Source organism: Hyperolius riggenbachi, chromosome 10, assembly GCF_040937935.1.
Source record: "Hyperolius riggenbachi isolate aHypRig1 chromosome 10, aHypRig1.pri, whole genome shotgun sequence".
Lineage (NCBI taxonomy): Eukaryota > Metazoa > Chordata > Amphibia > Anura > Hyperoliidae > Hyperolius > Hyperolius riggenbachi.
The window spans coordinates 50,919,603-50,932,588 of record NC_090655.1 but is presented as its reverse complement, the minus strand read 5'-3'; the positions used below and the strand labels follow the sequence as shown (position 1 = coordinate 50,932,588).

General features: G+C 46.3%; 1 protein-coding gene across 5 annotated transcripts in view; it reads right to left on the bottom strand.

The window, feature by feature from the left end:
- The window catches only part of ATN1 (atrophin 1), a 61,090-nt gene that overhangs the window by 10,214 nt on the left and 37,890 nt on the right, over nt 1–12,986 (bottom strand). For 4 of the 5 annotated variants that reach the window (XM_068258385.1, XM_068258387.1, XM_068258388.1 and 1 more), the window contains exons 7-8: nt 8,389–9,196; nt 384–527 (exon numbers count right to left, since the gene is read on the bottom strand). In XM_068258385.1, coding sequence (XP_068114486.1) covers nt 384–527; nt 8,389–9,196 — 952 coding nt within the window. The remainder of the gene's footprint in view (nt 1–383; nt 528–8,388; nt 9,197–12,986) is intronic. The other variant, XM_068258389.1, reaches the window with a different exon arrangement.

The window sequence follows — 12,986 nt, the reverse complement described above, 5'->3', positions numbered from 1 at the left end:
TTGTGAATCAGGCCCTTAAAATTCACTGAAATCAAAACGTGGACAGTACAATACATCTGTTATGTAAGTAGATCAAGTATTTATCTACTTATATATGTGTTTTTTCCCTTGGCATAGTATGGCTAATCCTCCTGCTTTAACAACAGCTCAAAGCACATCTCTGCTGGAATGTAAATGTTTTGCATTTGCTATCTATGGAGGGAAAGAGGACTAGTAATCACAAAGAGCTGGAGTATAACCAATATTGAACAGGAAGCCAAACCTCTTCATTCCTAAATACACTAGTGAGGCAGGCAGCAGAATAGGCGCCTATTCTGCCTAATCAGTTTTTTTTCTCGTAGCAAACTTTTCACTGGGAATTGTATTTCCTCCTTGAGGCTCACCAAATATCTGCTGCCGGAGAACCTCGCTGTCATGCAGAGGGTGGGGGATCAGCGGGTTGGGCAGACCAGCCCCTGGATACGGGATACGGGCGAGGTGAGATCCTGATGTCAGCGGATCCATCAATGGGTGGACACCAGCAGCTGCTAAAAGAGAAGGTAAGATTCCCTTGTCAGACCACCACAAGTGTGAAGAAGGACTCCGCTCCTAGAGAGCACAACATTGTAAAATAATAAAGAACAGGTAGTCTACAGTATTGCAAGAAAAAAAAGCTGACTTCTGCATGTAGTACTCTTCTTTTATCAGCACTAATTGTTTCTTGAAGGACAATCATTGGGGGGTACAGATAGATATTCAGCCTATGGACACAACTTTTTATATGAACATATTCTGCCTCTTGATGCAATGATGTCGGCCCAAAAAAAAATAAAAAGATTATACGATAACATTTTGCTACATAAAAAATGAGATACAGATAAGGGCCCTTTTCAATTAAAGTGGACCTGAACTCTTGCACAGCACACAAGGAAAACAGAGAGAAATGCACCCTGTGTGTTTCTAGAGGGAAGCGCCTGTCTAATTCCCCCTCATCTTCAAGTAATCACAAGTGTAATTCGATCTCTCAGTTGTGTCAGCACAGAAATTCAGCAGACAGCTAATATGTAAACACAGGATGTTAACTCTTTGTCTGCTTCCATGAAAGCAGGAAGTAGACACACTGCAGATTTATTGCAGGACTTCTTTAAGCTGTAACAAAGAAATGTTTTTTCTTTCAAGGTTATTATGCTGTTGCGTATCTTTTAGAGGGGAGAGAACGTTCTGAGTTCAGGTCCGCTTTAACTGTTCCCCTAAATATTCTTACAGGAGATGTTTTCAAACCTTATACATAAAATAACAAGCAAGAAAATAACGTAAAGCGAATGTTAAGGTGAACCTCCGGACTAAAAGTCTACTCAGCAGCACTGAAAAGGCTTGGTGTTTCTTTAACCGTTTCACAGCATCAGAACTTTGTTTTTCTTACCAAAGCATAATTTTTAGCTGCCTTTTTAGCTAAGCTCCACCCATCAAACGAAACTGCCCGTGCTTTTTTTTCCTGATGCTGTGCAGAGCATGATGGGATTTCCTATGTTGTTATTCACGTTGCCTAGCAGCTGGGAGGGGTGATCAGGACACAGGACAGTTGGAACTGTGTACCATGCTCCCTGTCACCTCATTACAACCAAAAATATGGCTGCCATCATGAAATCAAACATTTGCCTGTTCTTTTAAAACAGGGTGGGTACGAGATTATATTACCTATCTATTTTAATTAACATAACTAATGTAACTTAATGACAGTATGTTTGTTTGGGCTGGAGTTCCTCTTTAAGCTAAAAAAACCAAACCAAATACTCACCTAAGAAGGGGGAGGCTCTGAGTTCTACAGAGCCTTCCCGCTCCATCTCACGGTCCCGGCGTTCCAGTGCTGGCTCCCCCGGTAGCACTATTTGACACTGCTTTCTGCCACCGTAAAAGGCTTTGGAAGTCTTCGGGAGCCTGAGTGCTCCTGAAGATGAGCAGCTCTGTACTGCGCATGTGTGAGCCTCTTGGCCACCCGTGCATGTGCAATACAGAGCCAGCCATCTTGAGCCTCCCGCGGCGGGGGATTCAAACAGGGGTGACATTGCTGGAACGCAGAAACAGTAAGAGGAGCGGCAAGGCTCTATAGCAGGGGTCGGGAACCTTTTTGGCTGAGAGAGCCATAAATGCCACATATTATAAAATGTAATTTTGTGAGAGCCATACAATATGTTTCAAACTGGCACAGTGCGCATGCACAGCAGAGGGCTGTCCCTGTTGCCATGGTGATGTGTATACAGTTAATATGCCAGACAGCGACAGTGTCAGACACGTCTTCAACTTCTCTTGGGTTTCAGCAACATCAGCAATTTCCCCGACAGCCAGACAGGAGAAATACCCACTAACAGCTTGTACAATTAGCTAGCTGACTTGGGGGTTGATTCACTTTGTAGGAAGAGATCCCCGCACTTTGGCCCAATTGGCTGCCTGTCAAGTGACTGGCAGCCTATTGGGCCAATCAAAGTGCGAGGATCTCATCCTGCAAAGTCACTGAACCTGACAGGATCCAGAGTTGGACAATTGGAGCAGCCATTAGGCTTAAATGTTAGGAGCGCGAGTAAGTTAGTAGTGCATGCTGCAGCAGTAGCGTGCCTACTATGAAAATGTTACTTGCGCTGCCACACTAAGCGGTGCTGCTTGAGCAGTGTAGCTTAGTGAATCAACCCCTCCTGATTTGTATGTGAGCCAGATGCAGCCATCAAAAGAGCCACATCTGGCTCCCGAGCCATAGCTTCCCTACCCTTGCTCTATAGGATCCAGAGCCTTCCCCTCCATAGGCGAGTATGGTTTTTTTTGTTTGTTTTATCTTAACACTAACTTTAAAATACGTTTGGGGCTATTTTTTTTTTTTTATCAGCTTTTTAGTGCTTTTTCAATTGCTAGGCACTAAAAACTTACTTTACAGGCAAAATGAAAAATTATCTCCTGGGATATTTTAGAATGAAACACACAATAAAATACTTTTTTTCCTAAGTCGCTGTCACTTACAGTAGGTAGTAAAACTGACAGGTTTGGGAGTAGTCCATCTCCCCATAGGAAATTCTCATGGTTTTCTTTATTTTCAAAAGCACTTACAGAAAGTCAGTTGCTCAGTCCAGTGCTGCCGGAATAGTGTGCAAACGAGTAGGAAGGCTGACTGGCATCTTTGTATAGATCCTTTCCAGCAATTCCTTTTGTAAAGAATAGAGGTAATGCCGAGAATCTCCTATGAGGAGATGGATTAGTTCAAAACCAGACAGATCTCTCAGCTTTTTATCATCAACTGTAAGTGACAGCAACACAGGGGAAAAATAGTACTTTATAGTGCACTGTACTGTAAAAAAGGCATGTTTTAGATGTATGAGTACACACGTATTTTACATTTTACAATTTTTCTCGATAGGGATCCTTTAACTGAATCAGGACTAAGGAGAGAAGACACGGTGGTCATAAAGGTGGGTCAATAAGTGCAGTTTGTCTTGTACTGAAAACGATTATCATCCTCGTAATTCACAATTTTCCTAGTTCCCGAACCATAATGTTTAAACTATAAGCACCAGGCACTGCTTGGGAATAAATTATGACATTATGGGCTGGAACCCACAGGAGCGCTTTTGGCAGCGTTTTGGCAGTGCTGCGATACGCTAGCACTTTGCCAAAATGCTGGGCTAATGTTAATGGATGGGGCAACTTCCACAGGAGCGTTTGCGTTTCCCAGAAACGCAAACGCAGGACGTGCAGCATTTTGGGAGCATTAGCGCTTCAATGTAAAGTATTGAAACACTAGCGGAAACGCTCAGCAAAACCTAAACTGAGCGGTTTTGCTAGCGTTTTGCGGTTCAGCACACTGTAACAAAATGAAAAATAATTCACAGGACCAATCAGGATAAAAACGCGAAACGCAAAATGCTACGTAACCGATGAGCAAAAAAATACAATGTTGCAAAACGCGACCGAAAACGCGAATGAATCCGCTTGCAAACCGCTCAGACAAAACGCTAGCGGTTGCGTTTCGCGTTTGCTGATTTCAGTGGGTTCCAGTCCTATAGGTCTGTGCAGGTTGAGTCTTTTGTAATTTGTGTTATGTTTTCCCAGTATAATGTTCCTTGTCCTGCTGATTGCAGTGTATGAGGTAATCCACATTGCCGGAAGAGTCGCAGTCTGACCCTTTGATGGAAAGCACCCCTGCGCTTAGTGACACCGTATGCTGTGATTGCACAACTTGCATGGCGTAAAAAGGCAATCTAAAGTGAAAATAAACTTATGAGATAATGAACTGTATGTGTAGCACAGCTAAGAAGCCTCTTTCACAGTAGGACGTTGCGCTTTGATGCGGCGTTAAAGTCGCAACACAAATTACAACGCAATGCCCCAAAAAAGTCACAACACAACTTAATGCCCTGTTACGGTCGCATACAGTAGAGCATACAGGTAATGAAAAGTATGTTTCCAAGTCATTACTGAGCATGTGCAAACAGTCTAACGCAGCTAATAACGTGTATAACGCACTGCATGCAGCACTTTCACTTAACGTGCAGTGTTAGTCACCAACGCAACGTGTGCACTGTGAATGGGGCATTGATTGTTCATTGCAGTGAGTTATTCTGCGTTAAATGTTGTTTTAACGTGCGACTTTAACGTTGCACTGTGAAAGAGGCCTTAAAGCAAAGAAAAGTCTCATATTGTTTCTAGTTCAGGAAGAGTTAAATACAACTGAAGTGAGAGGGATATGGAGGCTGCCATATTTATTTCCTTTTAAGCAATACCAGTTACCTGGCTATCCTGCTGATCCTGCTGATTCCTTTAGATTGTAAGCTTGCAAGGGCAGGGCTCTCACCCTTTTGTGTCATGGACTGATATTAATTTAATTGCTTGCACACTGTTAGACATTTATACATTTTAGTCATCATGTTAAATCAAATTGTAATCAGCAGTGCTGTATCTTGTATCAGTGTTCATATTTGATGTATATCATTGTCTGTATCATTATGTATCCCTTGTTTGTTTTCTTACATTGTACAGCGCTACGGAATATGTTGGCGCTTTATAAATAAATAATAATAATCCTCTACCTCTAATGCTTTTAGCCATAGCCCCTGAACAAGCATGCAGCAGATCAGGTGTTTCTGACATTATTGTCAGATCTGACAAGATTAGCTGCATGCTTGTTTCAGGTGTGATTCAGACACTACGGCATCAAAATAGATCAGCAGGGCTGCCAGGCAGTTGGTACTGCTTAAAAGGACATAAATATGGCACATCTCTGTATACCTCTCACTTCAGTTGCCCTTTAGGCTTCTTGCACACAGGGACGTTACAGGTGCACGTTAGTGCAGCTTGTAACGCTCCCCCAACGCACAGCAATGTAACACAAGTGGGCTGTTCACACTGCCCACGTTGCGTTACATTGTAACGCAGCAAAGTGCTGCATGCTGTGCGTTCTCCGCGGCTAAGCCGAGTTAGACTGTTTGCACATGCTCAGTCATGTTGGGGAGGAGGGGAGAGCGGCCGGGCACATGGCTAATTAATATACACTGCACGTTGTGACGTGCAGTGTTTACTTCCTGGAGCGGCCACTCTGTGTGGCGATTGGCCGGGCGGGACCACGTGATGCCGCATGCGTCCAAGAGTGCGCATCACAGCATCACAGACGCCAGAGTGAGCTGCACAACGTGGCTCACTCCGACGTCCACACCAGAGAGCACCAGGCGTTGCGTTAGGGGCACGTTATGTGCCCTATAACGTCCCCTAAACGCAACGTCCTGGTGTGTGACTAGCCTAAAAGTAGACCTGAACTCTTGCACAGGACATAAGGAAAACATAGAGAAATGCACCCTGTATGTACTTAGAGAGTTTAGCCTGTCTAATTCACTCTCAGCACAAGTTGTAATTTGATCCCTTAGCTGCGTCAGCTGACTGCGACAGCAGAGAGCTCATTTGAAAATGAAGGATGTTAACAATATTTCTGCTTCCATGAAAGCATGAAGTAGATAAACTGCAGATTTATTGCAGGATTTGAATCAGCTGTAACCAAAAAATGTTTTTCTATAAAGGTAAGTATGATGTTGCTTATCTTTTAGAGCTGTGAAAAAGTTCTGAGTTCAGGTCCGCTTGAAGAAACTTTAGTTGTCATTTATGAGAAAGAGCTTCTCTGAGCTCTTCAACCCAGGGTGGAGAACGTCCTACTTTCTGAAGTACTTATACATCAAAGCAACAGTGACAGACAGCTTCAGATAAGGTTTTACTGCAGGGAAGTTCAAAGGGTCTTTGGCTCTACTCTGTTTCATAATTTGCGATTACAAATCACATAAAAAAAGCTATGTAACTGAAAATAAAAATATGAGACTCTTTTCTTTACTACTAATGTTCTATTAATTATCTGTACTACACATACAATTTATCTTAGAAGTTTTTTTTTTTTTTTTTTTTTTTTTTTGCTTTAGTGTCACTTTAAGGCCCGTACACACGTTTGACTAAAGCTGCCTTAGCTGATAATCATGCGTATGTACGGCATCCCCAGACACCCAACCCGCGAGGCAATCAACTCACCAGACATACGGCCATTTCCTTAGAAGACACTACTCCCCCCGCCCACCACGTGACTTAAAGGGACACTTAAGTAAAAAAAAAAAAAGGAGTTTTGCTCACCTGGGGCTTCCAATAGCCCCCTGCAGCTGTCCGGTGCCCTCGCCATCTCCCTCCAATCCTCCTGGCCCCGCCGGCAGCCACTTCCTGTTTTGGTGACAGGAGCTGACAGGCTGGGGACGCGAGTGATTCTTCGCGTTTCCAGACACATTAGCACCCTCTATGCTGCTATATGGTATATGATATATGCTATAGCAGCATAGATGGCACTATTGTGGCCAGGAACGCGAAGAATCACTCGCGTCCCCAGCCTGTCAGCTCCTGTCACCGAAACAGGAAGTGGCTGCCGGCGGGGCCAGGAGGATCGGAGGGAGACGGCGAGGGCAGCGGAGAGCTTCAGGGGGATATTGGAAGCCCTAGGTGAGTAAAACTCATTTTTTTTGTTTGACTTAAGTGTCCCTTTCAAAACAGCACGGATGGGGTCCAGAACACATCAGTAAATTATATCTATTTCTTACATTTTTCAAAGTAACAGGTTTGTTTAAGGCAATAAGGAAATCCTGACTTTTTCTTTAAAGTGTACCTTAACCAAAGCTCTGATGTCTCCCTTCGCTGAGTTGGGCATCCCCCCCCCCCCCCCCCCCCGGAAGATTGTTAATAATATCGGGGCCATGCAGCTTCTTTTCGAGCAGCATGGCTTCGCACTAGCCACGCGAGCCCGCCCACGCATGCGCAGTAAGCCGGAGCCACGGGGTCCATGTTACTGCGCATGCACGGGATAGCGCAGCTAGTGCGCGGCCACGCTACTCAGAGAAGCTGCACGGCCCCAATGTGATGGGGGGGGGGTCACGCTCAGCACTTGGGGGGGGGGCTTCAGACCACCGAGGGAAGCCTCAATAGGATCCTGAGGCAACCCTCTCTTCAGAGACAGGCAAGTGACCAGTTTGAACAATGATAGATTTGTAAGGCTCTTATTTGCTGTGATCACTTCAAGCTGTCGCTTACACAGGAGAACCTCATGGAGAAGCACGTGATTGGTTTGATCAGGTGATAGATTTGCAAAGCTCTGATTTGCTGTGATCACATCCTGCTTTAGCAGATGATCAGGATTAGCAAATCAAAGATTTACAAATCTATCACCTGACCAAACTGATCACATGCTTCTCTATGACTTCTCCTAGACATGACCATCACTACGGAAGAGACAAGTGATGCTGAGAGAGCCTTACAAATCTATCACCTGATCACACCTGCTTCTGGATAAGTCCTGCTACATATGATATTGGTATTAAAGTGGATCCGAGATGAAAAACTAACTATAACAAATAACTTGTCTATATATCTCATCTAAAGTTTAGATAGTTTGCACAGCAAATCTAGCTGCAAACAGCTTCAACAGTATATGATTATTTATTCCTGTGATACAATGAGAGCAGCCAATGTTGTGCTTGTGATCATTACACACAGACAAGCTTATCTGCATCTCCAGTCCTCAGCCTGTGAAAACATCACTCCCCCCCCTCCTCCGCCTCTGAAATCTCTGGCTACTAACCGCCTCCTCCTGCCCAGACTGAGCTCCCATAAGCCATTGCTACTAAGGCTTAGAGTACCAAGGCTCTCTGGAGAAGCTGTGGGCGAGGCATGTTTAGTTTATAGGGAATTAGAGTAGTAAAACAAAACAAAAAAAGTATTTGGCTTGAGGAATGCCCTATAAGCTATATGAAAGGAACACAATTATGCAATGAGTAAAAGTTTATCTCGGATCCACTTTAACACATAGTTGCTGGGTAGGTTGTACTTTGCAGGTTGTCGCCTGATACGCACCTGCATGGATGGCATCCTGTTGATGCAGGTGGAGGTGTGAGTGGATGTGTGAATGCTGGTGATGGTGAGGGGTCACGTTCAGCATCTGAAGCCTGGCTAGTGGATCTCCACTCAGGGCTGCCACCCTTTCAGCATGTTGCCTTTCTGCAGCCAGACGCTCAGCATAGGATAGTTCCCCTCTGGCACCTCCAGCAGCTCCTCCTGGCCCTGCCCCGGGCCCCGCACCAGCTGCCCCAAGTGCCAGCCTCTCTCTTTCCAGAGCATGTGCGTGTGAGTGCTGCGCATGGTGGTATTGGAAGGCGGGGTGCAGTCCCATCTGAGGAGGTACCCCAGCAGAAGAGGGAGGGGGTTGAGGAGGGGGAGGGTGATGTGGAGGAGGTGGTGGTGCCAAGGGGAGGCTAGTGGGGTGAAGCGGGTCCAGCTCACCAGGTTTCACTTCATATCCTGGTTTCAGTCTCTCTCGTAGCTCCCGCTCTGCCCGTGTTGGATCACTGGCAAAGACAGCAGGCAGATTATAGGCAAGAAGAGGCTCTCCGAGGGGTAAGTAAAAAGGGTGATGTGGGGGGTGGCCTTGCTGAGGTGCTCTCCCAGCGGGTGATAGTACGTGGGGGCGGGCGTACTCACTCAGTGTACGGAGTGCTGGGGTGTCCGGACCCAGATAAGGGGGCACAGCAGCCACAGCTCCTGGCGGCTCAAAGTGAGGTGGGCGGGATGGGGCAGAAGAGGGGGAGGGCAAAGCCAAGGAAGGGTGATGGGGAGGTGGCTGTGGGCACAGCGGGGGGCAGTCATGGGCGCGAGAGTCCAGTTTCTGCAAAAGACAAAAAATACCCTTCATTACAAAAGGATTCTCTGCAACCGCACCCATGACTAGTGATGGTTATGTCTAGGAGAACTCATAGAGAAGCATGTGATCGGTTTGGTCAGGTGATAGATATGTAAGTCTCTGATTTGCTAGTCATGATCATGTGCTAAAGCAGGATGTGATCACAGCAAATCAGAGCGTTGCAAATCTATCAGCTGATCAAACAAATCACATGCTTCTCCTTGAGTCCTCCTAGACATGTCCATCACTACCCATGACACAGAGACACTGAGAAGGTAAATCACTGAACATCCAACCTTGCCCAGGTGACACTGCAGCTAGTCAGTCCACCTTTAAAGAGAATCTGTTAAATAGGAACTTTACAGAATAAAGCTTAATTAATAAAATCACTTATTTGTAACAATATTACTTTATAAATTATTGAATCAATGATTTCCCATTATAAAATCTTTCCTCTCCTCAGTTTGCATCATTAAATTTATCACAGGTGGGAGAAGTATTCTGCATACCGGTAATTACTGGTAAATAGCCTAGACCGCCCTGTGCATAAAAAAAGGGCACAAGGAAATTTGGGTGCCCAATTTTCGGCTAGTAGAATCTCTCTAAAATGTACCGATATTCTACATGCAAAGTGTAAGTTACCATAGTGAAATATCGGTAAATAATACTAATATTTTACTACAACTTAACCTAAACACTATTTTCACACAGAACCCTCCCTTACCGATGCCTAATCTTAACCGCCCCCCTCTCCCCACACCTAACCATTCAAAACATATCCCCCACAACTAACCTTAACTGTCCCCCCCTCCCGCCCAGGCCTTACCCTTAAGGCTACTTACACACCAAGACGTTGCGTTTTAGGGGACGTTATGGCCGCAAAACGTGCCCCTAACGCAACGCATGGTGGTGCGGGAGAGGACGGTAGAGTGAGCCGCGTTAGGGGGCTCTATCCGCATAAGGTCTCCCAGGGTGGCGCTGATTGGCCGGCGGGACCACGTGATGCGGAGAAACTCTGCATCACGTGGTCCCGCCGGCCAATCAGCGGCCGCCAGTTCAGTGCATATTAAGTAGCCATGTGCGCGGCTACTGTAGCGGCATCTCCCCGCCTCCTCTCCGTCCCCCACTGAGCATGTGCAAACAGTCTAACGCGGCTAAAGCCACTAGAACGCACAGCATGCTGCACTTTCACTACAACGTGCAGCGTTACATGTAACGCAACGTGGGCAGTGTGAACAGCACACTTGTGTTACATTGCTGTGCATTGGGGGAGCGTTACAGGCGCACTAACGTGCGCCTGTAACGTCCCTGTGTGGAAGCAGCCTAAAGGGAACCTAAACTGAGAAGGATATGGATTTTTCCTTTTAAAAGAATACCAGTTGCCTGACTCTCCTGCTGACCCTGTGTCTCTAATACTTTTAGCCACAGCCTCTCAACAAGCATGCAGATCAGGTGCTCTGACTGAAGTCAGACTGGATTAGCTGCATGCTTGTTTCAGGTGTGTGATTCAGTCACTACTGCATCGGCTGGACGGCCTAGCAAATGGTATTGGTTAAAAGGAAACATCCATATCCCTCTCGGTTAAGGTTCCCTTAAAAACAACACCATACCTAACCTTAACTGCCCCTCCCCCCCCCCCCCCCCCCCCACATACCTAACCTTAACCAACCCTCATTTGATGCTATAAACCAGGATAACTAATGTAAAAGTGGATATCTGGAATCATTTACTACATCTTACTAATATTATAAATGTGGAAGTTTGGATGTTTGTTACTTCATCACGCTGAACGGATTTGAATGAAATTTGGCACATAAATAGTACAATACCTGGAATAACATGTAGGGTACTTTTTATCCTCCTAACCAAAAAGTGGGCGGAGACAAATACAAATTTCACTTGGAAAATGTAAACTGCAGCCATTCTTAGGGCTGGTTCAGACAGACGTTTGGAGGCGTCGCGTTCGTTGGCGTCGCGGTGGTGATGCGTTCGAGCTTTCAGCAGCGTTCGCATTGCGTTCGGATGTGGTCGCGTTTTTTCTTCCCCTAGGGGGGCATTACCCGTCGCGGTTAACCGCCCCTGGAAGCAACATGAAGCTTCCAGGGGCTCCTTGAACGCCAGTGAAAATCGGGACCCGAACGCCGCGTTCGTGCAAACGCGCGTAAAAGCTTGGTACAAACGCTCCCATTCACTTGAATGGGAGCGTTTAACGCCAAGCCCCGAACGCTGGCAGTAAACGCTCTGTAAGCGTCCGTCTGAACCAGCCCTTACAATGTTAATGGCTGGGTTCTCAAACTTTGCACAATTGGTCACTGGGTGACTGGCAGTGTCAGACTGGGAGATGGAAAAGCTGAGGTGAAGAAATCCACTTGCTGGCCTAGCAGCAGTAATCAGGTGTTGCTGTTCACAGTGAAGACCTGCTGCAGGTTTCTATTGGGAGTGATAACTCAGGGTTACTGCTGCTTGGCCAGCAGGTGGATTTCCTCAGTTTTTCCACCTCCCAGTCCGACACTGGGTGACTGGGATTAATATTCAGAAAATTGAGTGGAGTCTACAACAGCAAATCAAAATTCACCTATTGCTCTTCAAGGGGAATATTTAATTTCTGCCTTTCTTGCACTGTTAATTGCACAAGCCTCAAACCTGGTACAGTTGGTCATTGGCTGACTGGGGTTTAAATTCAGAAAAGGGGTGGATCCACAGCTAATCCGATTTGTTTCATTTCAATGCAAATTATTGATGTCAAAGACATCAAAGCTCACAAACTCGTCATTAAGTAATTGTGCGTTAGGGTTAGAAAAAGGGGGCGGAGCCAACACCAGCCAAATACATACCCGGGCAACGCCGGGCCATCAGCTAATTCTATTATATGTCACTATGGCGCCTCTTTAAGTGCTGCTCCGTTTCATGCCTCATCTGCAGCTCCAGTCATGTGAAGCTGTGTTGTTCTGATTGCCTGTACAGAGAGCCACAAACCATAACAGGGTGCAGTGCTAGATCACTTGCCTGACCCCCACCCAAATAATGAAATATATCATACAGTACAAGTACTAGAAGATCCTTGCAAGTACCTTTGCTACGCTGCTCAATGTCAATAAAGGTTTCGGGGCCTAAAAAAGTAATCAATGTTTAATTATTGTCGTTCCCAATCACTTTTCCAATCAATAAAGCAGGCCATACACTGGCCCGATTTGCGCCCGTTTCGACAGCAGATTCGATCACTGGGATCGAATCTGCTGCCAATCGTTCACGCTACACGCCGAATTTCGATCCATTTCGTCCGATCCCGTCGATCGTGCCGTGCGGAAAATAACCGTCGATCGCCCGCGGGTAAAGAGCGCATCGCTAGCGGCGTTCGAGTGCCCGACGACCGACGCAATAGAGCCCGCATACATTACCTGCTCCGCCGGCGCGACTGCAGTCTCCCGGTCACCGCTGCTCTGTCTGCGCTCTGGTCTCCAGGTCCGGCATGCCTCACTTCTTCTAGCCCGGCAGGAAGTTTAAACAGTAGAGCGCCCTCTACTGTTTAAACTTCCTGCCGGGCTAGAAGAAGTGAGGCATGCCGGACCTGGAGACCAGAGCGCAGACAGAGCAGCGGTGACCGGGGGACTGGAGTCGCGCCGGCGGAGCAGGTAATGTATGCGGGCGGGCGGGGGCAGCAGCAGCAGCACCACCACAACAGATTGTGAACGGTTTCAGGCTGAAATCGGTTCACAATCTGTTTGCTGTAAAGGTGGCCATACGATCCCTCTCTGATCAGATTCGATCAGAGAGG